Source organism: Brachyistius frenatus, unplaced genomic scaffold (assembly GCF_029030835.1).
Source record: "Brachyistius frenatus isolate BFR_SWC_R1_liver_20210118 unplaced genomic scaffold, ASM2903083v1 Contig_17, whole genome shotgun sequence".
NCBI lineage: Eukaryota > Metazoa > Chordata > Actinopteri > Embiotocidae > Brachyistius > Brachyistius frenatus.
Genome location: NW_027210616.1, coordinates 2,225,008 through 2,252,855, shown reverse-complemented (window position 1 = coordinate 2,252,855; position 27,848 = coordinate 2,225,008). Strand labels below are relative to the sequence as shown.

The window sequence follows — 27,848 nt, the reverse complement described above, 5'->3', positions numbered from 1 at the left end:
AATAACTACACGTCATTATTACACCTCAGTTGTGACGTTATTACTATCTTACATTAATTGCAAAGTACAGCTGTGACATTTGAATTGATTATCGATCAAATCTGAACCATTTTCTAAATGTGAATAAACAAGGTTCACTTTTATACATCTGCCAGTAGTCTTAATATCCTAAAATAATAATGCTGAAAGAATGAACTGGAAGTGTTTCTTGTAATCTTACATTTTATATTGAATCAACTTTATTAATTGATAGCCCCCTTCAGAGTAATCATCTCATTTTTGAAGGGGTCCACACAAACCCACAACACCCACACAAAATAATGTAGATACCGCAAGACATATAGTGCATTAATAGCAATAATAATCATTTTCAGAAGATATGTACATATTATCTTGTGATACTTTCTTCACATTTTTGTCACACTCGCGCTCTTTTCCAAAGCTTTAAAGCAGTGTATTTCATGTTCACATTCAACTTAAAACACTGTTATTTGTTGGATACAAAAATTTTGCTGTAAAATAATTACCATCTACTAGACTGCTCATAGTGCAAGTCTAACATTAAATATCACATTACAGAGAAATATACAAGAATATTTTGCACAGTAAATTTGGGGAAAAGGATCAAGAAAAATATAGGAACAAAATAAAAGTGTACAATGCTGTAAGTAGTAAATATAAGTCAGTTATTCAAAGTGACTGTGGGTTAGGGTTGAAAATGTAAAACAAATTGAGAGTATGTTCACTGTGACGAAATGTCATATCATGAAAAGCAGCAGAAAAACATAATTGGATGTCAATTCTTGAAATGACATCCATTTGAGACCGCATCAAACATGGTATAAAATTGGTTTGACAAGTAACTATTTGGAAATTATAAAATCTTAGCCCATCAGATGTTAAATTGGCAAAATGTTTATTGCTATATACTGTTTTTGATAAACTGACAACATATTTTGTTTCACTAGTTCATCAACTATAGCTGTTAATGCAGTCAAGTAAGCACAATATTTATTTGTGTAGTGAAGTATAAAGTAAGACGAAATGAAAATACTACATTACAGCACAACCACCTCAAAATTGTAGTTTGATGTAATAATTTCTTTATTCACTTGTTTGATCATTTCGCTTTATTTTTTTGTTGCACCCGCATTCTCTGAAGACCCGCCCTACTCTACCTCTGATTGGCTAGTGCTTTTTTGTTTCGTTGTTTGGATGTTTACGATCAGAACCAATCAGAGACAGAGTAAGGGTTTGGTGTTCAGCCAATGCGGGTGGGATCAAGACAGTGACGTCAAACCCTGAATCCATGGTTTCGCCGTGGCGCCATCTTGTGGTCGAAATAGTTGCAGCGGTATATATATTAAAAAAAAAAAAAAAAAAAAAACACGCTTGTGCAAAAAAGTACTTTTGTACAAAGTACTTCCGGTGAGGTCACCGACTAGCTTTTATGAGTGAATTTTTTTCCAGTGTTTACCAACGGATGTTTTATTATCATGCGGGCCTGTTTTTGCTGTAGCGATATTTCGTCTTTAAATAATAGTCTTTAACGGCCGCTTCACTCCTTCACTCTCAGTACGAGGACTTTACGACGCGGTGAGACAAGCGAGGCAAAAGAGGAAGCAATAGCCGACCATCTTTCTTCTCCTGCCAGCAATAACAAGAAAGAGACAAGGCTAGGTCCAAGTGGGAGCTGTGTAGTTTTGCAATTTATTGTCTGTTTTATACGGGATAAAAGACTTTGGGTGAAACCCCACCGTTTTAAGACAGTTAAAAGCTATCGGAGACTGAGCTCTTCCCCCTCCTCCTCCCTCCCCCGGCGAGCCTGGAAGTTTCGGATCAGAAGACTGGCTGTTAAGAATTAGTATTCCCGTTTTTTCATGTTTCCAACAGGTTTATCTTCCCCTAATCCCCCACCACCGCCAACCCAGGAGGCTAGACCCGCGGCTACTGATGTCAAAAACGACAGCGGTAACATCACATCTCCGAAGAAGAGGAAAATAAACGGCTCAGAGAGGGAAGACACTAGCGACACGATCTCCTCTTCGCCTCCCAAGACCCTGAATTCCTCCTCTTCTTCCTCCTCCTCCTCCTCCTCCTCCTGCTGCTCTCTCACTCCGCTTCACATCCAGAAGAAGTTGAGGTTCGAGGATTCAGTGGATTTCATTGGACTGGATGTGAAAATGGCTGAGGAGGCTGCTGCTGCCGCCGCCGCCGCCGCTGCTTCGTGCTCCAATAACAAAAGCAAAGCCGCTTTCCTGGCCGGCGGCGTGGGACACCATGCAAACGGACTGACGAAAACCGCAGGCTCCGCCACCTTCTCCAACAGTAAACCCGGTGCTGCCAAGAAACTAGTCATCAAGAACTTCAGAGGTACCAGAAACACTGATGGATAATGAGATCCGAGCTAAAAAAAAAAAAAAAAAAAAAAAAAACATTGCCAGAAATGTAAAACTTAACTGCAAACAAGTCCCTGCTATTACAGTGGTGTGCTCCCTGCAGGCCTGTACCTATATATACACATATACTGTATATCTAGATAGATAAATAGATAGCACAGTAAAATATAAACTTAAAAATACAATAAAATTCAAAGTTAACAATACACAAAAATGCACATTGGTGTATACACGGGTGCCAAAATGCAACAGTTTAGTCCAATTCGGTCACCGCTGGCCGAGCAAAGGCAGATGAGTTGTAATCAGTAGCATCTGGTAAGAATAACTTCCTGTATCGCTCCTTTAAACAGCCTGGGTTGGATGAGTCTGTTCCTGAAGGTGTTTTTTAGTTTGTCCATCATGTTATGAATGGGATGGGAGACCTTGTTCAAGATTATCAGGAGTTTTTAATAGTCTTTGGTTGGTCCTAAGGCTGTTACAAGTAGCTGCTCAAATATGAGGGATGCCCAATGTCTGATTTTGTTTTGCCTATATCCAATGTGCCGATATTTTCCACCTCTTTTGGCCGATTGCGATACGGAAATATGTCGATATTCTCTTTGCTCATCACAAATTAATTGTAATGATTGAGATGAGGGTTCTTCAGATACTGGTGAAGGTATGTGATGTGGCTCCACTGCTTGCATGACCGATGCTGAGCAATTACTACAAATATCAACTTTGCCATGACATTTGGGCACTTAAAAAAAAAAAAGAAAACTCCGCACTACAGACATATTGTTTTAGTCTCATGCTTAACACAAGAGCTGCAAGTAAACCTTCTCACTGTGCACATTGTGTAGAGTATTCAATGAACCACTTAAGGTGTCATTTTATAGGTGTCGTATCGACTATAAAGTGTTAATAACTTATCTGAGTGAATGAACTAAGAAATGTTTAAAAAAATGTCATAAGTTCTTTCAAACTTTGACAAAACTATAAGTAGTCATGTCAGTATCAATAAGAACGTGACGTAGAATATGTAAGAACAAAATTAGAAACAGAAATTATTACTTATTTAAGAAGAGAAATTGATTGCACATTTAACATACCTGAAACACTGTTAAAATGTCAGAAAATTATAAATAATGTCGACCAGAGTTTCTCAAAGGTGAAGGTGCAGTCACCAACCATAAGATGTTTAGTTTATTATCATGGAGGACTGAAAGAATCAGGAAATATTCACATAGAAGAAGCTGAAAGCAGAGAACTTTTTGCAATTTTTTTTTCATTAAAAAATGGCTTAAAACAAATGATCAATATCAAAATAGTTGGCAAGTAATTGACTAAATGTTGCAGCTTTTGGAAAATGTCCTGATTGATATTGTGATAATGGTTTCAACAATGTTTATCTTTAATTAAATAGTTTCTCTGAGATCAAAAGACAACCAAGTGGCAAGTAGAGTAAATAGTAAAAATATAAAGAGCCCTCAAGTGAATGAAAAAAATAGCATCAGGAAGTTTTACAGTTCTTTCAGATTAAACGGAAATGTCATGGACCCTGCAGTTTGGTGTACAGTGAACCCTCGCTATAACGCGGTTCACCTTTCACGGTCTCGCTGCTTCACGGATTTGCATCATGCATTGAAATCACATTACGACTATATGTAATGTAGATATATTTAATGTCCAGTTCTATCTATTTCAATTGTAAAATAAAGGTTACTACTTCACGGATTTCGCCTATCACGGTTTCTATTTGGAACGTAACCCCCGCGAAAAACGAGGGTTCACTGTACTTATAAAATGAAAATAAGAGAAAAGATGCATCTTGGTTGATGCCATGTCTAATATTCAGTGACTAGATATTCGCTCGACTCAATATAGAAACAAACACAGCTGCTTTAAAATAGCACTGCTGTCAGTGACACTGGTGACACAGCAAAATGGTCCACTGAGGTCCTGCTGTCGTTCACACTTTTGTGTTTTGTTTTGCTCACAGAAAAGCCGAAGTTGCCCGAGAACTACACACAGGAGACCTGGCAGAAGCTGAAGGAGGCGGTGGAGGCCATACAGAACAGCACTTCAATCAAGTACAATCTAGAGGAGCTCTACCAGGTATCGCCACAGACCTGCTGACCTCTCAGAGGAAGCTCGCTGTGTGAACGGGCCGCCAGCAGCCGCTCTGTTGTTATCATCGCCGTTATGACACTTTTTGTTTTCTGTCTGTCCCCTCAGGCTGTTGAAAATCTCTGCTCCCATAAGATTTCTGCCAAGCTTTACAAGCAGCTGAGGGCCGTGTGTGAAGACCACATCAAGGCACAGATCGATCAATTCAGAGAATATCCTTTACAGTTTCCATCACTAAATCTTAACAGTTATTCAGTGTGGCGCAGTCGTGATCATAATGTGCTGTCAAGCTCTTGATTTAAAGTGCACAGTTGACTTAACTCTGTTCTCACGGATGCTCTGGACAGCGTGCTTTTCCTGAAGAAAATCGACAAGTGTTGGCAAGATCACTGCAGACAAATGGTATGTTTCATACCTGTGATAAGTCCTGTGTTTGTTCTCATCATCCTTAAAACCCACAAAACCATCAGTTTGTTTTTCACGTGTAAAAGTGTATTCAACTGATTTAGTGTTGCATTTCCATCGAGATGAGGGATTTGTGAGAGACAGATTTGAATAAACAATTGTTAAAATTAAAGCAGCGGCATCTGTCATTAGTTCTCAGTTTTGCAAACATCACCATCTTGGATGTTCTCGAGCCAATGAGGCAACTAAAGTAATGCCAACAAAAGCAACCATACTAACAGACTGGTAAAGATGGACAGAAGATTTACAAAACGCTAATCTATTGGATAGTTCAACAGATACAATGAAGATAATCTATATTGTCATTATACATTTTTCACAGCATCTATGTAAGTTGTTCAGCCCGTCATACAGAAAAATACTTTTTGGTATTGTATTTTAATATTGCTAAAAAGCCAAAGGCTGCGTCAGCAGTGTGTTACAATGACACAGTGAAACACATGCAGGATGTGAACTAACGCATGCAAAAACTTCCCATTAATAAGTGACACATGAATTGATCTGCTGGTGCATCTTTCAAACTCCGTGCTCAGACTCAGTGGCATCCGGCGGTGAGGTTGCAACCAAATGAATTCCCCTCGCTTCATCCTCTCCTTCCAAGCACGTAGGAGGATCTATGGTGGCTGTGATTCTTAGCTTCATGTTATTATACCCTCACGAAAACGTAATTATGAATATTGTGTTCCCGCCAATAGATCCTCCTAAATTCTACACGGTGTTCATTTAAAAGCCGAAGTTTCAAACCCAGTTCAAGATCAGGGTTGTTCTCTCAGAGTCACAGTAACACTTCAAGTCAAGAAAACTTTATGTATACGATTGGTGGAATGACCCTTTAATCAAAAATCAAACAAGAAACCGGTTGAAAGGGACTAACGGTGTCATCAGTGCTCGTTTCTAACTGTGAATGTTTGTCATTGTTTCTCAGATCATGATTAGGAGTATATTTTTGTTTTTGGACCGCACCTACGTTTTGCAAAATTCATCGCTGCCATCAATCTGGTGAGTGTTCTGCGACGGTCCCGACCTTTAAATCGTTACGAGGCAGATTTGTGTTGTGGTGGGTGCTGAACCAGCTGCTGTGGTGTGCAGGGACATGGGTCTGGAGCTGTTCAGGTTCTACATCATCAGTGACCTGAAGGTCCAGAGTAAAACCATCGACGGCATCCTGCTGCTCATTGAGAGGGAGCGAAACGGCGAGGCGATCGACCGCAGTCTGCTGAGGAGCCTGCTGAGCATGCTCTCCGACCTGCAGGTAACACACCAACTAATTATCATCTCAATAATGAGCCAGACATTAAGTGATGAATGTGGAAATGTCTATTTAAAGCCACAGATCATTTTGATTTCTCCTTTCACGACAGGAAAAGTGTGTCTCTGGCAGCTGTGTTGTTTGTGATGATAACCTGCACGGGGCTGTGATGACCTGTCGCTTTCCTGTTGACGCATGGTTTTAATGAAACCTGTTCTCTCTCTCTGCCTGACAGATTTATCAAGACTCCTTTGAGCAGCGCTTTTTGGAGGAAACTAATCGACTGTACGCTGCGGAGGGACAGAGGCTGATGCAGGAGAGAGAGGTGATTTATGTCACCCGATACACTCGACACACATTCTGGTTTTTCTTAAGTATTTTTCATCTTTCGGTAATGTGAGATGGCTAAATCTGATTTTACATAATGATTAGAGCTCAAGTCATTTAGTTTAGCGAAAGAGAATTAATTGGCAGATATTTTGACAATCTTCAAATTATGAAACCGTTCACAGTTTTCATCTTAAGGGGTTGAAGATTTTCTTTGTCAGATATTATGCACTGAATATCTTTGAGGAGTTTTGGACTGTTGACTGGATAAAACAAGCCATCTGATTGGTTCATTTTGATGTGGGAAATTATAGTGGGCACTTTGCACAATTTCCTGACATCTACAGATAAAACAGTGAAGTCATTAATGAAGAAAATAATCAGGAAATTAATGACCAATGACCAATATCATTAGCTCTAGCACTACATCTGATATTTCCAGTCCAGGTCATGTGTACGAAGCATCGGGTTTTAATTCTCTACACCTCAGAATTAAACAGAAAGCGACTCGGCATGTTGTGCAGAAACCAGGAATCCACCGTAGACGAAGGGAAAACACAAATGTATTCACTGTTCATAACTTCATGTTTTGAATGAAGGTTTTCTTTTATCTCAGCTTGAAAACCTTTTCACTTGATTAAAGTAGTGAAGACAGAAAAACATTCACTTTGCGACTGGCAGCTCTGATGACATGCTGAGGCGCTGAGACTTATTTTCACTGTTATTTTTATTTTGATCAAAAGTAGAACAGCTCAGAGGTTGTAGTTTCCCTAAAGGCTGTGAAAACAATTTTTTTTTATGTTAGCGAATATTGAAGAAAGATAGCTTTACATGTAGAAGGTAAACTGTGCAATCCGTATTTACCTGCTCAAATAAACATCTGATTAAATTTGTGCTAATATTTAAAAACTACAACACATGAACTCGTTTGAATACTTTTGAATACTTTAACATTGTAGGTACAGTGCTTGAAGACCGTCTCATTTAAAAAAAATCTCCTTTCAGATTCGGATTTATTGACCCAAGACTGTAATAAATTGATTTATTTGATCATCGAGTTGTTTTACTTTGCCAACTTCTTTCCCTTTAAATCTTGTTGTCCCTGAAACTATTTCTGGCAGGCGGTGTCACAACCTCTGAAAACAGACTATTATCTCAGGGTTTATCTCAACTCACTGCTTTTATTAACTCGATTATAATTTTTTTTTAATAATACTGGATTATTGATTTGATGTATTTTACAGTCTCTAATTTGTCCATTTGATTGTTGGTTTTAGTTTGCTATCTTACATGAAGCACCACAGAAAATGTGATTTGAAAAGTGCTCATTTAAATAAACATTATTGTGCTGACAGATTCTATTCAGCTTTAATTGAGAAAGTCTTTTAAAAAGCCGTTGAGACCGACAGTATCTGTACTCAATAAGTAAATGTGTAACAACGTGGTGCGAATGTAAACGTTTTCCTTCGTTGTTGTGTTTTTTTCAGGTACCAGAATATCTCCATCATGTCAACAAGCGCCTGGAGGAGGAGGCAGACCGAGTGATCACATATCTAGACCAGAGCACACAGTGAGTCTTGGACTGCAGCATTCGGTTTGCTACTGACCACTGACCGAGATTCCCGTGTAACCTGAGCTTTCTTCCTCCTCTCAGAAAACCTCTCATTGCTACAGTGGAGAAGCAGCTGCTGGGTGAACATCTCACCGCAACTCTGCAGAAAGGTACACAACAGTAAACACAAACATGTACACGAGTAGCATCGGAGCAGTATGTAGATGTCCAGGGAAATGAAATGTCTGCACTGCACACTCTCGAACGTGACGTCTGACTGTCTGTTGCAGGGCTGACTCACCTGCTGGATGAGAACAGAATTCAGGATCTGTCTCTCCTCTATCAGCTCTTCAGTCGAGTGCGAGGTGGTGTTCAGGTGCTCCTGCAGCACTGGATAGAGTACATAAAGGTATGACAGCTGATAAAAGGCCGAGTATAATGCGGCATGAAGGTGCAGAGCTCTCGGGAGTTGTTTCACATGTTCAGTTTTTTAACCTTTTGACACCGTTTTCTATCGTTTTCCAATGTCTTGAAAATCACCCTGTAGTCTTTTGGAAGCACAATCGTAATCAACCCGGAAAAAGACAAAACGATGGTGCAAGAGTTGCTGGACTTCAAAGATAAGGTGGATCACATCATTGACGTGTGTTTCATGAAGAATGAGAAATTTGTGAATGCCATGAAGGAGGCTTTCGAAACCTTCATCAACAAACGGCCAAATAAACCCGCAGAGCTCATAGGTCAGTAATTGAACACTTTTCTTTGTTTCATAACTGCCACACTGTCAGTAAAGGAGCATATCATTATTACCTCCATGAAATAACATGTAAATAAACACTTATTTACAGCAAAACATGTGGATTCAAAGCTAAGGGCAGGAAACAAAGAGGCAACAGATGAAGAACTGGAGAAGATGCTGGATAAAATAATGATTATCTTTAGATTCATCTATGGTAATATTTCCCATCACGTTCACTTCAGTATTGTATTTTTCCCTTTGTGGCTGTTCCTATTTAATATAATGTGGTTTTATTGTAGGAAAAGATGTTTTTGAGGCCTTTTACAAAAAGGATCTGGCCAAGAGGTTGCTGGTTGGAAAAAGCGCCTCTGTGGATGCGGAAAAATCAATGTTGTCGAAGCTGAAACACGGTCAGTTAAATCCATCACGTCTTAACACACAACGGGAAAGAAAAGACAAAGAGGGGATCCTGACATTTAGACTAGATGCACATTGACGTGTGACCTTTTGGTGTTTCCTCAGAATGTGGAGCAGCGTTCACCAGCAAACTGGAGGGAATGTTCAAAGACATGGAGCTTTCTAAAGACATCATGGTACAGTTCAAACAGGTAACACTGTATTAAATGTCCAACAATATACACGCGATGGGACATTTATACTCGATTGATGAGGCCATTAATTGATATGAAAGATCGTGTTTACAGGTAACAAGCACTACATGAAAAACATCCATCTCCTTTAATAATTTCAGCGAAGCTTCAACAAAACGTTGCGTCCAGCAAAAATCGAAACGCCCCACGAAAGCTCACGCACACCACGACATTGGCTTGAACGCAGTAGCGCGGCGAGCGCAGTCGGTGACTAATCAAACAACATTGGGCAGCTGAAGGTCGCGACTTTCTCTGTTTAAAAACAACAACAAAAAAAGTCATCATCTCATCTTCTTAACATTTAAGTTCAATCAGGGTCTCAGTTGGAATAGAAAAAGCAGAGAAGCCCAGACGTCCCTGTTCCCCACAACTTCCCTCGGCTCTTCTCGGGGGATCCCGAGCCGCTCCGTGATCTTATTCTTTCGGTCATTACCCAAATTTCACGGCCACGAGTGAGGATGAGGATGTAGACCGACTGGGAAACAGAGAGCTTTGCCTCACGGCTCAGCTCCCTCTTCACCACTACAGCCCTCCTCCCAGCCTAATGAAATAAAAAGCCTTCATTTCAAATGAAAAACCCCTCTGGTGTTTCATACGAAGTCGAGCCTTCTACTTGGTTTTAGCAAGTCTTATTTTATTAACAGCAGTTTTCAGTTTAAATACCTGCGAACAGATTCGGTTTCTTGGTTTGATAAACTAGAAAAGGGACATTAAATTAGTGCACAAGTTTACAGACAGATAAGACCTGTGTCTCTGTATTATTTTAGTATATGCAGTGCCAAAACATTCCCGGCAACATCGAGCTGACAGTCAACATCCTCACAATGGGCTACTGGCCAACCTATGTCCCGATGGAAGTGCACCTGCCTCCTGAGGTTAGTGCCGGGCAAATATTGAAATTTGTAACATGCTGTGTATATAACCTGCCACGCAATAAAATTGTTCTGTGTTGCTCTGTAACGCTTCTCTTATCTTCATCCAGATGGTGCGACTGCAAGAGATCTTCAAGACTTTCTACCTGGGCAAACACAGTGGCAGGAAGCTGCAGTGGCAATCGACTTTAGGCCATTGTGTCTTAAAAGCTGAATTTAAAGAGGTTTGTATCTCTGTTCTAAAACTGGTCTGAGGTGTTTTCAGAGCAGAGAGCTTAATATTAATTGTTTTCTTTGATTTTTCTGGCAAAAGGGCAAAAAAGAGCTACAGGTGTCACTTTTCCAGACACTCGTACTGCTGATGTTTAATGAAGGAGAGGAGTTCACCCTGGAGGAGATCAAACTGGCAACAGGAATAGGTTTGTATCATCACATCAGAGTTTAGTTGGCAGCATATCGATTTTTCATGAAGGAATGATGTCGTCTTTATTCACCACCACTGATCTAAAACACTGTCCGGGTTTACAGAGGACAGTGAACTGCGGCGGACGCTGCAGTCGCTCGCATGTGGGAAAGCACGTGTCCTCACCAAACTCCCAAAAAGCAAAGATGTGGAGGACGGGGACAAGTTTTCCTGCAACGATGACTTCAAACACAAGCTCTTCAGAATCAAAATAAACCAGATCCAGATGAAAGAAACGGTATTAATGTTGTCTCACAGTAGTTTACTGAATTCAATGAACTTTTAACGTGAAGGGGAAATGATTTGAACTTGTGTCTGTTACCTCAGGTGGAGGAGCAAGCCAGCACCACAGAGAGGGTCTTTCAGGATCGTCAGTACCAGATCGATGCTGCCATCGTGCGGATCATGAAGATGAGGAAGACTCTGAGCCATAATCTCTTGATGTCTGAGGTTTACAACCAGCTCAAGTTCCCTGTCAAGGTGATGAGCGCAACTCCCAATCCTTTTCTGGCAGTTTTGCCTTTTTATTACACGGCAGCAGTAGACAGGTGACAGGAAATGAAAGGAGGGGTGACGAGCAGCGAGGGCCCCGGCTGGACTCAGGCCAAAGATGTTAGATTACACGGTCTGTGTCTTAACCACTGAGGCCACCAGGATTTCACACAACTTTAAATCGTTGAGCTTCATTTATGAGAAGTTTTGCATTTCATTTGTGTTGAAATGCATTTGAATCTTATCTAATGCATCCAGTTGACAAGCAAAGGAAAGTTTTTGAAGGCGCAGCTCAATTGCTGTGAACTACTGAGGATCTATCCACCCATATATTCTATATTCTCTATGTCCTGTGCAGGGATGCCAGTATTATTGTGCTAATGTTAAGTTCAAGCCAGATTGACTTTTATAATGTGTGAATTTCTGATCAAAACCCATCAGATACCGGACTATAAACCAATATGAATATTTAAGAGTTAAAGTTTTCTATTTATTTATCAGGCAGTATTCAGTTAAAGACTCCTCAATATAGTGTTTAAGTAATTGTCAGGTTCTGTGTTGGACAAACCATGAACTGGAAAAAGTTTTTAACCGATATGTACATCAGTATCATTGTATATGCCGTAAGCTTATATTGGATGATAATCAGCACAGTAGATTTGTCAGTTTAGCAAATCTAGGATAAGGATATTATTTATTACAATAAACAGGTTGTTGTTGGTTTTTTTTAGCTTTTTTTTTCCCTGGAATTTTTATTTAATTACTAGTTGTTTTTCATTGAATATTTATATTTTAAATTTTTCAAATTAAACATTTTTATATATAAAAGAAACATTTAAAGAAGTACTGAACACCAAATGTTACGAAGGGAAGAGACAAAAAGACACAAAATGACAACAACTTAGAGTTACTGGTTGGAGTGTGGGAACGTGACGAATATATATTAGCACAATACAACATAATGATGAATTTAAATTTAAAAAAGGGGACAGAGGAACGTTGTTGTTTTGGGTTTTTTCAGCCAGCCTGTCATTTTCTCAAGTTGTTCCACTCCTCTGATTTTCATGACCATGTCTCACATTTTGTGGCAGTTGGTCGCAATATTCCTGTGAGCCCGATACGTGTCCCGTTATAGAGATTTAAGTTGGTGAAGTTAGCCAAGAGGCATATTTCAAGATCCACAGGGAAATAAATCCCAAGAATCTATGACATATGACATAAGCCCTCTGATAAAAACAATATATATTGTGTTAAGACCAGGTGGAAGGTAAGAATGTGCTTTCCTCTATGAAGGCAGAGAGGTGACAGATTTGAGCTTTATGTGTGTAACCCAGAGGAACTAAGGTAACATATGAATATCATAGAGTAGATGTAAACCCATGCGTACACTCGGGGTTTCTTAAAGTAAAAACAATTCTCTACGTAGTGCTTCATATGATCAATAAGTTCACAGGCTGTTTTATTTTACATCTTGCAGACAGATTAATGGCCCTATTTGTTCAGAAGTACTGAGGGAGAGGTAAAATAAAGCTGATTTAAGACAAGTTTTGCAGAGAAGATCTAAACTGGTCTGTATAAAGGGGACTTTTATGTAATAAATTGCTCTGAAGAAGCGTGAAGGCTGATGTGAATCATCTTTACGTCACACCTCAAAGTATAAGAACAAGCAGAAATGTGCCTCGTGTGTTAACTTATGTCTCCTCTCTCCTCCTCAGCCTGCTGACTTGAAGAAGAGGATAGAGTCTCTTATTGACAGGGACTATATGGAGCGTGACAAGGAGAACTCCAACCAGTACAACTATGTGGCTTAGAGAAAGGAAAAGAGACGGTCCAGCCAAGATGAAAGCTGTTCTGAGTGATCGGTCTCTAAAATCTTTAGCTCCAGTGGATGTTCACCATTATCATCTTCAACCCAGTGACCGACAAGTGAATGGCTACTGCTCCACAGGGTTTTTTTTGTCAGGGGTCTTGTGATCCTGTGGACTGCATGCCCATTGAAAAGAGAATATTGTCCGTATTTCTCAGTGCCTCTGAGAGAGCTGGGACAAGGAAGACACACAGATGTTGTTCAGTTTGCTTTTTTTTTTAATGGAGAGGAAAAATATTTATTTTCAAACTTAGATTCTTCTTTGTCCATGGTTTGAATCAATATGCTCTTTGTTATCAAGTCTTTTATTTCGTTTTTTTGTTCATCCAGTATCCCAAGCAAATGATGACACCTAAAAATGCTCTAAATGTACCACCTGTTGGAGAGAAAAAGGATAAAAAAAAAATTAAACTGATGCTTGTTTCTTCAGTCAAAGTGTCAAATGTGGGACTATTGGACTAACATTCAAAGTTGGAGGGACGACAATTTGGAGAATATCTGTGTCAAATGTGTGACCATGCAGCAAAGTTTTACACTTTTTAAGGCCATGTAGCCACTTCATAAAGCTGTGATCATGAACACACACAAATGTTCAAAACGGTTTGTGCCAAAAAAAAAAAAAATAAGGAGCACTTGTTTTGTTATAGGGTGTATTCAAGCTGCTAAGACAGTTCCGTTGTACAAGAATATGCATTTACGTTTGTTTCTTCTTTGTACGTTTTTGTACATACATCACAAAAAGTGGCATTTTAAATGATCCCATCTGACAGTCAACTGCTTGTTAGGTTTTTGTTAACCCCTAGAAAGGTATACTGAAAGCACAATGCAATGACAGTCCATTTCTGTTGTCATACTACACACATACACCTTTTTGTTTTTGTTTTCGTGTGTGTGTGTGTGTGTAAGTCTCCCTGTGGAGCTTGCAGGCCCTTGCTGAAAAGTGGAGGGAATATGCCTCAACACGAGGAAAAACTATGATTGATTAGACATGCCCCTTGTTTGTATGAGTCTGTTAGATTTATTGCTTCCGATTAAAAATAACTGTTAAAATCGGGTTTCCATTATTAATCCCCGGGTCACGAACGCATTTCCTTGTATTTGTGTCATGAATCAGCATTTTTTTTTTTTTTTTTTTAAATCAAAAAAATTCACAATTATACGAGCCTTGAAAAAAAAAAAAAAAAATCCTGCATTACAATAATTAACTTAGTGAGAGAGAGAGAGAGAAAAAAAGAAAAAGAAAAAGGGCAGGCTGCAGTCCACACCTCTCAGGTTTGACACATCGGTCCGTGTCATGTGACTCTTCCATTTCCTGGTCCAGTCGGCTGGAGGCTCACACGTCCCAAACCCGCTGACTGAACGAGCGTCCACGTCGGTTGCTCTCGTTTCTCTCCGGCTGCCGTCACTCCAAACTTACCCGGCGAGAAAAATGTCCCGACGTGCCGCGTCTGTTTTATTCCTGGCTTTTGGACTCGGTATGTACCATCGCATTTATTTATCTTTTTTAAAAAAAAAAAAAAAAAAAAGTGAGGTGGAGGGAAAAAAAAAAAAGCAATAATAATAATAATAATAATTGTAGTCCGAAGTGATTAAACTTCTGGGACACTCCGGGCCTGGTGCCTCTGGTGCCCGCTAAAAAAAGAAATAAAGACGAGTAGTTTGAGGACTTTAATTGTGTAGTTATATATATATATATATATATACATGTTGTTTCCACAGGCCTTAAAACTAAACCGCTATCAGCTGCTGAGTCGGGGAAGCACCCCGGTCGTGATGTAGCTTCAATGCTAATTGTTACCTACGTCAACAAGAAACTGCAACGCCGCTAAACGGCGGCTCGTAGCTCCGAAATGTCCTCACAGCTGCTGTGTTGCTGTTGTTGTTGTTGTTGTTGTGTGTTCACACCTACATACAGGAATCAAACGGATTAAAAACCAGTCGCGTCTATTTTTATTTTTTTTAATACCGTTAACGTTACCGCATTAAGCTAGCGTTTTGGGCATGCGGCGTCAGCTAGCTTAGCTGTTAGCTTTTATTCGTTTTGATGCGTTTGTTTTTGAAAGCTTAAAGTTCGAGTTGATTTAAAAAAAAAAAAAGTATTTTGAGTCACGTCCGCTGCTATAAATAACATGGGTGAAGGTCGTATCTTTAAATCTTAACACCCCCCCCCCCCCGTCGGCACGACATAACGATATGTAGCCCAAAAGGTTAGCATTAGCTTCTTTTTTTTTTGGGGTAGTTTACAGTAAGTTATCACGTGACAGGTCAAAACGCAGCATGAGTTAACAAAATTACACTGATACATACAAACGTGACTTCTTCACGTCAAACGAGTCACTTTTCATTTCAGATTAACATTTGGATAATAATAATAATAAACTTTATTTATACATCACCTTTCATAAAAAAAAATTAGTCAAACACGAATATATATTTTTTTTTAAAACAAAGATTGCAATATTAAGCAAACAAACTCGAGATACAAACTGTTATGAAAGCTAAAATAATAGTCAAGTAAAAACGGTAATGTTTTAAAATACATATTTTTATGCAAACCTGCCTAAAACAGAAGTTGACCGTGGGAACATGTATTAGGCCTGCACTACTAAAAACCTAAGAAAACAGTTTGAAACGGGGGTGGTGGGGGGAAATAAATCAGAAATGTATGAAGTAGCGGAGCCTTAAAAGCAAATAAAAGATTCATTAATATCGACTCTCGGTCAGTGACACAGGCAGCCAGCGCAATTATGCTAAAACTGGAGAGCTATAATCTGTTTTCCGGTTCTTGGCAGCTGGATTTTGTACAAGCTGCAGCCTATCAATGTTTTTTTATTTATTTTTTTAAAGAAGTCAACTGTGCGTTATTCTGTCCATAGTAACTAATGCTTTTATATATGTGAAAACAACGCTGCTAAATACTGGTTGTGTCACACAGGTGGGGTTTTAGTTTGCTTAAAATCTGGCGGTTTTCCTCTTGAGGTTCATGTCGAGAGCAAACGGATCCCAAATTGTGTGACCTGTTCGGGAATTTCAGCAATGTTGTCACTAAATGAATTTAACACACATTTTTGCACGCTGTATTTGACAATATTTTATGGTGTGTTTAGGTGTAGATAACAGTGTGACTCTCCACCTCTCTGTCTTTTATTGCTTGGTCGAAACCATCCGCGTGAATTTGAGTGTTGTGTGCTTTATTGGTTTATGTTCTCTTACCTGGAGATTTTGGCAGGCAGCTCAGTCGGTGACAAAGCATACTGTCCACACTGTAGCTAATCTAAATGGACCTTGTGCCCTGTGTTATATTGTCTACAGTTTCTCAGAGTCAGTGGAAAGTAAAGGACTTTTATTGCAATAAATAGAGAAAATATTTTACTCGTTTTAAATGGCATCATCTTGTCCATTTTAGACAAACTTTGCAACTCAATCCATGATGTTAATGTCCATAGAAGGTTCAAAATACATTAAAAAAAAAAAAAAAATCAAAATACAGTTGGTCAAATATTAGAATTTAAGAGTCCGGTATAAATGACTCTAATCCTCCAGTTGTGTCTTTGACCATCCCAGAGAAAGCAGTTACAACAAGATGACATCATTAAAAGGGCAAAAGTCAAACCTCATGGAAGCCATGGAAACCGTGATGGAAATGTGACTTTTCTATTCATTTCCTCCAGCTGTTTTTATATAGATAAACGGAAGTGATTTGGACTTTGGTGCGAACAAAATTGCATTCAGCTCATATAAGTGCAATCAGGTGATTATGTAATAACTGTGATAGGCTTGGTTGCATTGTCATATGTGGCATAGGCTGAGTCACCTGATGCCACCCGTTCACCTCGCCGCACAGCAGGAGGTGAACCTGCTAACTGTGAATGTGAGCGTGAATTGTTAAGACATTTCTATTGTCCACGGAACAACGAGATTCTTCCGTTGCTCATTTTCCTTTCAACTTTAAAGAAATATAGAAAATAAAGGAATACCAATAGAAATAATTCAATCAAAATTAACAGTTGTGTAAAAAGCGGCAGGGAGCATCGATCCTGGTTGTCTGGTTGAATAATTGCCTCGGTGTCTCCCCGGTGATTGACACCTGCCCTGGCTTCAGCCCCCTGTCCCAACCATTTAAAGAATAATCAGTAAAGCCAATGGCCAGAAGACTTCATGAGTTTCCACCTGTTATGACTTCATTCTTTTTCGATGTAACTTCCAACTGGAGTAATTTCTATTAATTAATGGGAGTTTAAGTTGATTAAGTGTGTTTTTCTTCTTCCCCCTTGTCAGTGTTCCAGTTGTCATGTGGTACCGAGGTGAAGTTCTTAAAAGAAGGCAAGTTATGCCTCTACGCCAATCTAACGCTCAACTTCTCCGTCTTTTATGAAGTGGCTGAAAATAAGGTGGGTGTCTGGTCTTAGTCACACTAACCACAACGTGTTTGATTCCCAGCAAACTGTATATTTAGTACATCGGCCTACTGTAGTAGAGACCAAATGCTTTGCTTATGCATGAGAGCAGCTTGGCTCGTATAAATCCAACCTCAACAGCATGACCGTCACGTAACTGTCGTGTCATCACGGAAAGGGGAAAATTAAGGGAGATACAAATCAAGCAGATTCTTGCAATTCAGCATTTTCAGTCGGTGTGTTTTCCTGGTGCATATCCTGCAATTGTTGTGTGAGTTTTTGTCCTGTAAAAGAAGAATCTTTTACAGACATTACACAGACAAATTAAGAGTATTTCTTAAAATTATGTATATAATATATTTATATATATTATATTTATAATTCTTTCCAACTGTAATGGATGCTTCATGCTTGATGTTAGTGGCGTGAGAGTGTAACAACTGGTTGTTTGATACGTTTGCTCATTTTTATCAGTTAGCCATTGGCTGAATTTATTGTTTTTGTCAGGCATGTCAGATGAACAATTAAACTGAAGTACACTCTCCTTTACTCGCCAGGGGGAAGATGTTTTTTAATGACTCGAACTTTATACTCTCCCAAATGTCACTGTATCTGCCAAGTGTTTTTTTGGTTTGTTTTTTTCTTGAAGTCTGCCTTCAAACAGTAAACACTAATTTACTTCATGTTAAATAAGGTCACTCTCTGCTCTATTTCAGATTGAAACGGCTGTGTTCAAGCTTCCTGATGAGGTCACTACAGAAGGAAGTGAATGCCAAGCCACCACCTCGATGCTGAAGATTCATTTTGGAAAAGGACACTCCTGGAGTGTCAACTTTACCGCCAGTGGGAAAGATTACCGGGCAGACCTCGTCACCTTTTCTTACAACCTCAGCGACTCGACCTTCTTCCCTAACTCTGTGTCAAATGGTAACTTCTTCACCTCACAGTGGAAACAGGAAACACAGACATTAGTGAACGCCCTTTTTGCCGATGCTGATGTGCTTCTGAATTTCTTTTAGAAACTGCAAGTGTGACCGTGAAGCCTGAAATTACAAATGTAGGCGTGGACACCTGCTACTCTTGCAACAGTAAGGACTTGATCCAGATTGATTCGGTCAATATGACCCTGTGGAACGTGCTCATACAGGCGTTTATCACCAGCGGCAGCAAGAGCGAGAACGGTAAGTACAGATGCAGCGGCATGAATCATCCTGGCTGTAATGTCTCTCTCTCTCTCTCTCTCATTTCTACTGACGATCTTTCCTCTCCGTTTTCTCCTCACGCAGTCACATCTTGCGCTGCCGATTTACCCACAGTCTCCCCGACCACTGTCCCTACGACCACTAACACAACAACCGCAGCCCCCGTCACAAACACAACAACCGCAGCCCCCGTCACAAACACAACAACCGCAGCCCCCGTCACAAACACCACCACCCCGGCCCCGCAGCCCACCCCCACCCCCACCCCGACGCCCACCCTCCCCACACCCACCACTGGGAAGTACAGCATCAAGCCTGACGAGAACAGCACTGCCTGTCTGTTGGTCAACTTTGGCCTGCGGATTGGTTTTAAGCAAGGAGAGGTACGTTCATAAACGCGGAGCGGTGCCGCCGCGGCCCCGTTGGGCCTGCTGTTCCTCGCGCAATATGCAGATGATCCTCTTGTCACGCTCGCTGATTTGTTCCGCGTGTCTTGCCTCTCGCGTAGAAATATCAGGAGATGAACTTGGAGTCCAACGAGACCCGAGTGACTGGATGGTGTGGCGTCAACAGCAGCGAGCTCCTGTTGGCGTCCGACTCGATGACCTTCAGGTTCTCCTTCACCAGCGTAAGTGAGCAGCAGGTCGTTTTTGCCATGTGGCAGAACAACATTTTCATTTTATAAAACAGTGACATTTTCTTAATTTAAGGTTTAGTTTTAAAAGGATAGTTTAACATTTTTGAAAATGCACTTATCAGCCCTCTTGCTGAGAGTGAGATGAATGGTACTTGCGAAGTTAAAACCACCAGCTCCCGAGCTTTCTGGAGGCTGATCTGGGACTGGACAAGAGATAACCCTTCTGTAAAATGGTGTAGGGCCTGTTTTTCTCTGAGGTTTTTGACCTGATTAAGCAAAAAGCGATACGACATTTAGCTGGCAGGTGTATTTTGTTACCTTTGGACAGAGGCGGACTTGTTGTTTCACCCTTTTTCTAGTGTTTACATACTTACCCGACAGGTGTAATAGTGGTTTGGATCATTTTATCTAAAGTGTCGCACTATTGATGTTCATTTTCACATAGATTTTTGGTTTGTTTGAAGAATTTTGTGTAATTTATTCAATTTTAAAAACATTTACGGGAAATATCAAACGATATTTGTTGATGTGAGCAGTGGTTTAAAGCCTTTTTTTCTGTCTTTACACCTGCATCTGTATCATCGGATAAAAGCACCTATAAAGTACCTCCTTTATTGTCTTCATTTGATGGATCAGATGACTTTGTGGGATTTTTTTTTTTTTCTGTAGAATTTTTAAAGTAAAAATAAATAAGACCGTGGCTGTGGTGACACGTGAGTGTGTTCATGCCTTTTTCACTTTAAGTTGGCAGGGCAGCTACTATCTCTGACGGGTAGAAACTGTCCGTCAAGAATCTCTTATTTTGCTCTATAACCAGTTTTACCACCTGACGGATGCAGACAGAAGATTACCGACTATTGTCACAATGAATATGCCAAAGTCAACCTCACTTCAAATTGTAATGCTATTTGTGTATTTATGTTTCTCTTAAACGTGTGGGCACACATTTTCTTTTATCATCCTTTTAATTCTTTTTTTTTTTTTTTTAAACTTAAAGTGGATATACCACAGTTCATTCCATGCGACTGCGGTTGATTATTGAATTCGATGAAGCTGCAGAGTGGTAACTAACATTGTATAACTGAATTAGACAGGAAGCCGCGAAATGTGCGACGGTGTCACTCGTCGTCCGAAACGAGGCGCTTGTACGCTAAATGTCAGCGCTGCGTCTTGCCGGCAGCTAAGAGAGCCGCCAGGGTGCGACTTGGCAACGTCGAACATGTTAGAAGATATCAAAGCAAAGAATTAATTTCTGTTTCTAAATCTGTGTTGTTGTTTTTTTTACAGGACATGAAGAAATTCCGCCTACATGCTCTGAACGTCACCGTAAATACGAGCTCTGGTAACTTGAAGACTCGTCTATTTAGCCAAATTGACACTGGGGACCACGTTGGGATGAAAGAGTTGTCTTCATGTCTTTGCTTATTTCCCAGGCGTGGCGTTTTCTCAGGTGAATGCCAGCCTGGCTCTGTGGGAGGCGACTGTCGGCAGCTCCTACATGTGCAACAAGGAGCTGAACCAGACCATCACCGACCAGCTCTCCCTCTTCACCTTTGACCTGCAAGTGCAGCCGTTTGCGGTCAAGAAGGGTCTTTTCAGTACAGGTAGGTTCTTCCTTCATGTGTCTTTTTTAAATCAGACCCGGCAGCTGCTCCACGTTGACCGCAGAAATCAATAGGAATTATATTGGCGGGCACGTAATTCCATAATTTCAATCATTTCCGCCATGGCGTGTAATTTCAGCATGTCTTATCAAAGTTGTTTTTTTTTATAATCACTGGTGCACAATTTTTTTTTTTGTCATAGTAGCATCAAATGTTTTTAAGGGATGTTTGCAAAGCACCTTTTAACAATGAGACAATTTAATGTTTTACATAAGAAATGAACACAAGACGATATAAAAAGAGCACAATAAAATAGTAGAATTTTTTTAACTTGTATAGAATAAGACCGATAAAACACGAGAGTTGAAATTACAATGCTGTGTAAAGTTGTCTTAAACAGTAGGGGTTTGTATTATGACCCTGAAGGAGTAGCACAATATTTTTGGAATTTTTTTTGCCATAACGATATTATAAATATTGAAAACTATTTTATTGTTAATTTCATGAACATACAATTGCAATAAGTGGTATAGTTTTATATGTCAGCATAAACCCAGCCTTGATTCAAATGCCCTCAGAATTAATTGATTTTCCCAAATGATCCAACTTTTAAAGAATTAATGCTTTGATTTGTTTTATAATGTAAAAACAATGTGTTTAAATTTTAATGTTCAGTAGAAGAAAATCCAATTTTTGCTTGATCAAATCCTTTAGATTTGTAAAAAAAAAAAAAAAAATCTCAATGTGGATAGTAACAATAATAAGAAAACCACATGAACAAAAATGAAAACTTTTTGTTTTTTGTTTTTGTGATTTTGTTTTGTGGCCGGTGAAACGTTAGACAATCAAATGTGCAGCTTCACAGTGATCTGTAGCACAGACGAGATTTATTTGGAATTGAAAAAAAGAAATTACCGATTGTTGCAGCGCTTCCTCATAACTAGTACTGACTTTATTTATTAAATGATAAATCTTTTTCTAGCGTGCATCTAAAATGAAGCGCTGCCTTTTTTTGTTTGTTTTTTTTGTTTAAATGCTTAGAAGCATTTTTAGAAGCCTGAAGAGGTGAAACTATCAAGTAGAACAAGGAGAAAAAAAAAAGCAGAAATTGGAGAAAAAAAATAGCAAATAATAGTTCTGCCAAATATTTCCACTCAAAAGGTGCGCAGTCTGCAGAGAGAACTGGGTGTTAATAACATGAACTGCTTTTTCTGCTGCTTCACTCTTGTCTCTCAAGATGTGTTTTCAAATCAGAGAAATCCCTGTTCCACCTGTTGACTGATTCTCTCTTTATCTGCAGCCCATGAATGTTCATTGGATGACACCAGCATCTTAATCCCAATCATTGTTGGCGCTGCTCTGGCTGGCTTGATTCTCATTGTAGTGATCGCTTACGTGATTGGTCGAAGAAAGACTTATGTTGGATATCAGACCCTTTAAATCCAGGTCGCAATTGTTGCTGAAATACGACGGGGTTCCCGAGCCTGGTCCTTGGGCTTCCTGTACAGTTGTTTGATTGGTAAACAGACAAAAAAAAAAAAAAAAGAAAGAGTTACAAATCTAAAATAAACTCTCTAATTGACAAACATGAGCTGTGGTTTTTATCAAAATGACAGCTGTCAGAAAATAAAATTTTACCGTCTATAAATATTGATGTTATTGATCATAATGAGACATGAATTGCAGTCGTCTCGCTGGTCTTTGATGATATTAAATAAGAAGAGTAAAATCCAAGTAAAGATGGAGGGTTTGTTCTTCTCAAGGACCAATCTTGTCTACCCCCAGTGTGTGTTGTTGTTGTTGTTGTTGTTGTTTTGTTGGTTTTCCCGTTTTTTTTTGTTGTGATTTTTGTTAAACGGGCAAGTGCAAGATCCACCAAACATTTCTTTCAAATTAAAGCAATTACAATGAAAGGTGCTGTTCAGTGCACATTATGAGGAGTGGACATTTGACATTTACAAAAGCATGAAGTGCATTTTTTTTGTTTTTTTTGTTCTCTCTTTACACAAGTTTGTCTCCGTGGGATCCTGCACTTGCTCAGCAGACATTCCCCTTTTTGTTTGTTTTTGTTGTTACTGAATCATCGAGAACATTTATGGTTTCACTCTTCATCCCCCCCCCCCTTATAATTTGTAATAAGACTTTCACGAACATAAATTTCCTCGGCATTTACAAATCAAAGCAGGATGGTCACGCAGTTGTTGTTGTTTTTTTGTTTGTTTGTTTGTTCTTTTGAAACTCCTTCACTTTGATGAACGACGGCTCCGTTTGGAGAGTCGTCCGGATAGAAATGCCCGAGCCCGCGTTCGCGCGCCCCCCGCCCTCGATTCGGAGACTTATTGGAATTCGATCCCCGATCGTGTTTTGTGACGTCAGGCGTGCGTCGGTTCGTCGACCCTCTTCGTGAAAAGACTTCCTCGCGCGCGAAGCGGTAAAAGCCCAAACGGAGCGGACGGCTCCGAACCACGGCGACGGAGCTGCCGCCGGCGTCGTCGCCCCGCACCTGCGCGTTCGCTGCTTTTACATTTTGCACTTGCTGCCGCCAGAGAATACGTGTTTGGCATTAGGTTTAGAAAAAAAAAAAAAAAAAGGGATAGCACTTATTGTGTAGATATTCACTTTCAGCACGGGCCGATTCTGAAACGAGGGATATTTACATGTGAATGCACTAAGAGACTCTTAAATGTTGTTGTTGTTGTTGTTTTTTTTGCTCGTGTTGAGACTTGTTACGTCACGTTTTAGCTCGCCCGTGGAAAGGTCAGGGGTCGGACCTGAGCTCGGAGAAAAGAGAAGGGGGGGGGGGGTTTAAAGCCCCGAAAATACTTCAAATGTTACAAAACAATTAGAGCTCAAGTTCAGAAGGAAAAGTCTCCCGGGTAGTTTGACGTATTGGGGGAATTAGTTGCTTTCTCGAGGACAGCTGGACGAGACGTTTGACGCTCCTCTCAGTGGCGTCTGTTCAACGTGAAGCTCCGGCCGGGAGCCGGTCAGCTCAGCACAAAGACCGGAAACTAATCAACCTACCCGCACCTTTTTAAAGGTGACAAATTAACATGTCGGCGTCCGGTTCGTTTGACTTTTTTTTTTTTTTTTACTACCAGCTCTCGACAAGAAAGTAAACAATGGAAGTTCCTAAAATGTCAAACCGTTCCTTTAAAAAAAAAAAAAAAAAAAAAAAATTGTATATAAAAGCTCAGCTCGTCTTCCTCTTCAGGACCGCGTGGCTGTATTTTTATTTTGTTTTAATCAGATGTCCTCGCGATTAAACACCCCTTCAGCAGATTTTTGATTGACCGACGATCGGTGCACTGAAACACGCGATTAAATCGAACAGGAAACGGATCAAACTCGTCGCGGCGTCGGGGGAGTCTGAGCGGCGTCGGGGAGTCTGAGCGGCGTCGGGGAGTCTGAGCGGCGTCGGGGGAGTCTGAGCGGCGTCGGGGGAGTCTGAGCGGCGTCGGGGAGTCTGAGCGGCGTCGGGGGAGTCTGAGCGGCGTCGGGGAGTCTGAGCGGCGTCGGGGAGTCTGAGAGGCGTCGGGGAGTCTGAGCGGCGTCGGGGAGTCTGAGAGGCGTCGGGGAGTCTGAGAGGCGTCGGGGAGTCTGAGCGGCGTCGGGGAGTCTGAGAGGCGTCGGGGGAGTCTGAGCGGCGTCGGGGAGTCTGAGAGGCGTCGGGGAGTCTGAGAGGCGTCGGGGAGTCTGAGAGGCGTTGGGGGAGTCTGAGCGGCGTCGGGGAGTCTGAGAGGCGTCGGGGAGTCCGAGCGGCGTCGGGGGAGTCTGAGCCGAGCGTGTATTTTTGTAATATTAGAAAGCCGACGTGACGTGGCAGCGGCTGCATGTTGTTACTCCTCGCAGTGCTCCGTGCTGTTTTGCATTGTTACAGCTCTTTGCTACTTGAATCTTTTTCTTTCTTTTTTTTTAAGTCGCTTAAATAAATTTGCTTTCCCGGGACATTGTACATGTTTTATGAAACTATGGCTCCGAATCAAAAAAAAAAAGGAGCTTTGATTTGTGCTTGTGATTTTGTGGCTGTCCTTTTGTATTTACGCTTTGTGTAAACTCAGTCGTTGCCTTAATTCTGAAGATGGTTTTGCAGCAACTGGTGTAAACATTTTTTTGCCAGACACTTGAGGTTTAAATCTCCCTCGTTCTCAATAAATCATCTGGACAAAGTTTATCTTCGTGACGAACGCGCTTCGCTCCGAGATAACATTTTTTTTTATTTTTTTTTAATTTTTAATCTGTCTTCTGCTGCTTTTGTGTGATTTGGCTCTTTTTTTTTTTATTCTTTTTTTTATTTTAATTCGCCTCAACATCGCGCGCCCGTGTTCAGCAAAAAGGGAATCTCTGCTGCAAGACCATCTCGGTTAATGCGGATACGAACGACCTGCATTCTCTCTCGTGCTGTTGGCCATTTTAAAAATTGATTTCTCGTTGTGTCGGTGGAGCTTTTTAGCATTGTAAGATTAATGGAAATAAAAACGTGTTGCTGTCATCGACGTCTGAGTTCATCCCTTTTGAAAAAAAGCGTTAAAAAAAAAAAGTTCAACTGTTGCCGTCCGTGCTTTAAACATCTAGGAAGTCTCTTACAGAAGTAGCAGATGACGTCGTCCTTTCATTCATTCATTCATTCATTCATTCATTCATTCGTTCATTCGTCCCATCTCTGCATTAATCATACACTTTTATTTCATCTGTTAAGCCCGTGAGACATTCACCTCTCTGCTCTCTTCACTCTCGTCTAGCCGAGGAATGCCAGGCCGATGTGGAGAGCTTCCTTGTTCCCATAGCTGTCGGAGTTGCCCTGCTCGTTCTCATTCTTATTGTTCTGCTGGCCTATTTCATCGGGAGAAAGAGAAACATGGCCACCAGCTACGAGTCTTTAAGTTAGACGGGCCTCGTTTCGGTCGGAGCTCTCTCTGCTCTTACAGAGGAGGTTCACGCCGCCTGTTCGCCTCGCTGACTTCCACTAATTGTGAACAATTACCAGTGTGTGTGTTGTATCGATGTTTCCATGTCGTGTTTGACTGTATTCATAAAGGAAAAAATTCTACATTTTTTGGGGGGGGTGGGGAAGTATTTCTTTTCTTGCCGAGTTCGATTTAAAAAAAAAAAAAAAAAAGACTGATGCCGTTCTCACCTGAGAGAAAGGTGCCAATCTTCTCATCTGACTCGGCAAGAAAGCGTTTTTGCGTACTTTCCTCAAATTCACTTGAACTTTCTGCTAAAAATGAACGTTCACATCGACCAATATTCAATTGAATTGTTCTTACTTGTTGTGTGATTTGACGTTATTTAACAACCCTCTCCTCTAATCCACACTACAGTCACATTGTTGATTCTGCTTCTTTTTTTGTTGTTGTTGTTGTAGGTTATAGCCTCCTCTCCGCTGCTCTCGCTCCTGTATCTGCCACTTTGTTTCTCGCATCTCTTGAGTGGCCTCCTGCTAAAACACTAACCTGCCACCTCTGTCTGTCTGTCTTCTCTCTTTCTGCCTTGTCAGCTGAGGAATGCTTCCTGGACTCTGATTTAAGCTTTTTGGTGCCCATCGCAGTGGGCGTGGCGCTCAGCTTCCTAATCATCCTCGTGCTTATCTCTTACCTGATTGGTCGGAGGAAGAGTCGCACTGGCTACCAGTCCGTATAATCCGACCGCTTCTGCCTGTCGTCACCTTTCCCAGCTCTTTAAGACACCTCCTCTGCCCGTCGGCGCATCAAAACCTCCCCACGTTTATGCTTCTCTTTTCTTTTCTTTCTTTTTTTTCCCCCCCCTCGTGAGGCAGCGTCTCCCTAAAATCGAGCTTATTTCTCGCACCCAGTTTGAAGTCGACCCCGGCAGCCGCCCCGATACTTTGTTTTGCTTCGATGCCAGTGACTGAATCAAGTACCAAAACATTTCTGATCGATATTGCATCGTTTGATTATAGATTGCATGTTTTGAGAATTAAATTTCTGGCTGTGATTAGCCGTCCACTTCCTCCCCACAGAGCCCACCCTGCCTCCTCCTTCCTCCTCCTCCTCCTACCCCAGAGAGGCTTTTTCGCTCTCTGTTTCTGTGCTGTATAATAGTATGTGTAAATGACTCTCTTGTATAGAATGAACGACATTGATTTTTATTTTATTTTTGATGACGTGAATGTACGAGCAAGCTAATAAAGCCACTGTCATTCATTTCCCCAATATTTTTTCAATCAATCTCCATGTAACATAAAAAAAAAAAAAATTAACCGCTAAATTAATCTGTTGCACATATAGTCACTTAATTGTAGCTTTGAAAGGGACAATAACTTAACGAGACATTTTAACAGCATTGGGACCAGCTTTCTGTATCTTTTTTTGGGGGGGGGGAATGCATGATGTTTGTGTCACTCACGATAGGAAGATTTTAAGACTTTTATTTTCTTGAAATGTATGCTTCTTTACATGTGAGTATTTAGTGAATTAATTAATAGTGTTGTTCCCTTGTAATCCCGTGCTATTTCAAAAGTTCAACACGCGCAGTAGCCTCAGGCCTCCACTAGTCACCTGGATCAAAGTTTGTACATTAATCTGCTCATAATAAAGACGCACTACCCTCCACGTGATAGTGCAATGACATCAGCAGCAGGAGCGAATGAGGTATGAAGCCTGTGAATGATAAATCTGCAGTCGCGCCACTTCATTCATGTGATCCTCGCTTCTGTAGTCTCCAGCGGTTTTGTGCCTTTTCTGTTACGCACCTCTTGAGTTGCTTGCTTGAAGCTTGTCTCCATCTGATGAAGAATGTGATATAATGAGCTTGTTTTAACACAAGCGGGGGAAACAAATTACAATAAAGTTTTGTTCTTG

The 27,848-nt window shown here is 40.6% G+C and overlaps 2 protein-coding genes across 5 annotated transcripts; both read left to right on the top strand.

The window, feature by feature from the left end:
• Positions 1 to 1,439: 1,439 nt before the first annotated feature.
• On the top strand, positions 1,440 to 13,595 carry cul4b (cullin 4B). 2 transcript variants are annotated; one of them, XM_069694259.1, is made up of 20 exons: positions 1,440 to 2,373; positions 4,381 to 4,496; positions 4,617 to 4,720; positions 4,841 to 4,910; positions 5,899 to 5,972; positions 6,063 to 6,225; positions 6,458 to 6,547; positions 8,037 to 8,119; positions 8,204 to 8,271; positions 8,392 to 8,510; positions 8,649 to 8,841; positions 8,950 to 9,054; positions 9,140 to 9,250; positions 9,363 to 9,433; positions 10,258 to 10,365; positions 10,473 to 10,586; positions 10,676 to 10,781; positions 10,891 to 11,063; positions 11,153 to 11,305; positions 13,033 to 13,595. In XM_069694259.1, the coding sequence occupies exons 1-20, from the start codon at positions 1,881 to 1,883 to the stop codon at positions 13,126 to 13,128; spliced, it is 2,610 nt and encodes an 869-aa protein (XP_069550360.1). In that variant the 5' UTR covers positions 1,440 to 1,880; the 3' UTR covers positions 13,129 to 13,595. The 2 variants fall into 2 exon arrangements, with proteins under 2 accessions (XP_069550360.1, XP_069550359.1); XM_069694258.1 differs by having other exon boundaries at positions 9,363 to 9,448.
• Positions 13,596 to 14,502: 907 nt separating this feature from the next.
• lamp2 (lysosomal-associated membrane protein 2) lies at positions 14,503 to 27,848 on the top strand. Of its 3 annotated transcripts, none has more exons than XM_069694261.1 (9): positions 14,503 to 14,659; positions 17,463 to 17,575; positions 18,298 to 18,508; positions 18,601 to 18,762; positions 18,868 to 19,166; positions 19,292 to 19,411; positions 20,708 to 20,762; positions 20,854 to 21,024; positions 22,325 to 22,573. In XM_069694261.1, the coding sequence occupies exons 1-9, from the start codon at positions 14,614 to 14,616 to the stop codon at positions 22,462 to 22,464; spliced, it is 1,317 nt and encodes a 438-aa protein (XP_069550362.1). In that variant the 5' UTR covers positions 14,503 to 14,613; the 3' UTR covers positions 22,465 to 22,573. The 3 variants fall into 3 exon arrangements, with proteins under 3 accessions (XP_069550362.1, XP_069550361.1, XP_069550363.1); XM_069694260.1 differs by lacking the exon at positions 22,325 to 22,573 and adding an exon at positions 26,525 to 27,848 and having other exon boundaries at positions 14,504 to 14,659; XM_069694262.1 differs by lacking the exon at positions 22,325 to 22,573 and adding an exon at positions 25,767 to 26,618 and having other exon boundaries at positions 14,505 to 14,659.

Coding starts and splice junctions, on each gene's coding strand:
- cul4b (XM_069694258.1), top strand. CDS start 1,881: ATGTTTCCAACAGGTTTATCTTCCCCTAATCCCCCACCACCGCCAACC. Junction 6,548..8,036: donor GGCTGATGCAGGAGAGAGAG/GTGATTTATGTC, acceptor TGTTTTTTTCAG/GTACCAGAATATCTCCATCA. Junction 9,251..9,362: donor GTTGTCGAAGCTGAAACACG/GTCAGTTAAATC, acceptor GTGTTTCCTCAG/AATGTGGAGCAGCGTTCACC.
- lamp2 (XM_069694262.1), top strand. CDS start 14,614: ATGTCCCGACGTGCCGCGTCTGTTTTATTCCTGGCTTTTGGACTCG. Junction 18,763..18,867: donor CGGCAGCAAGAGCGAGAACG/GTAAGTACAGAT, acceptor CTCCTCACGCAG/TCACATCTTGCGCTGCCGAT. Junction 20,763..20,853: donor CACCGTAAATACGAGCTCTG/GTAACTTGAAGA, acceptor CTTATTTCCCAG/GCGTGGCGTTTTCTCAGGTG.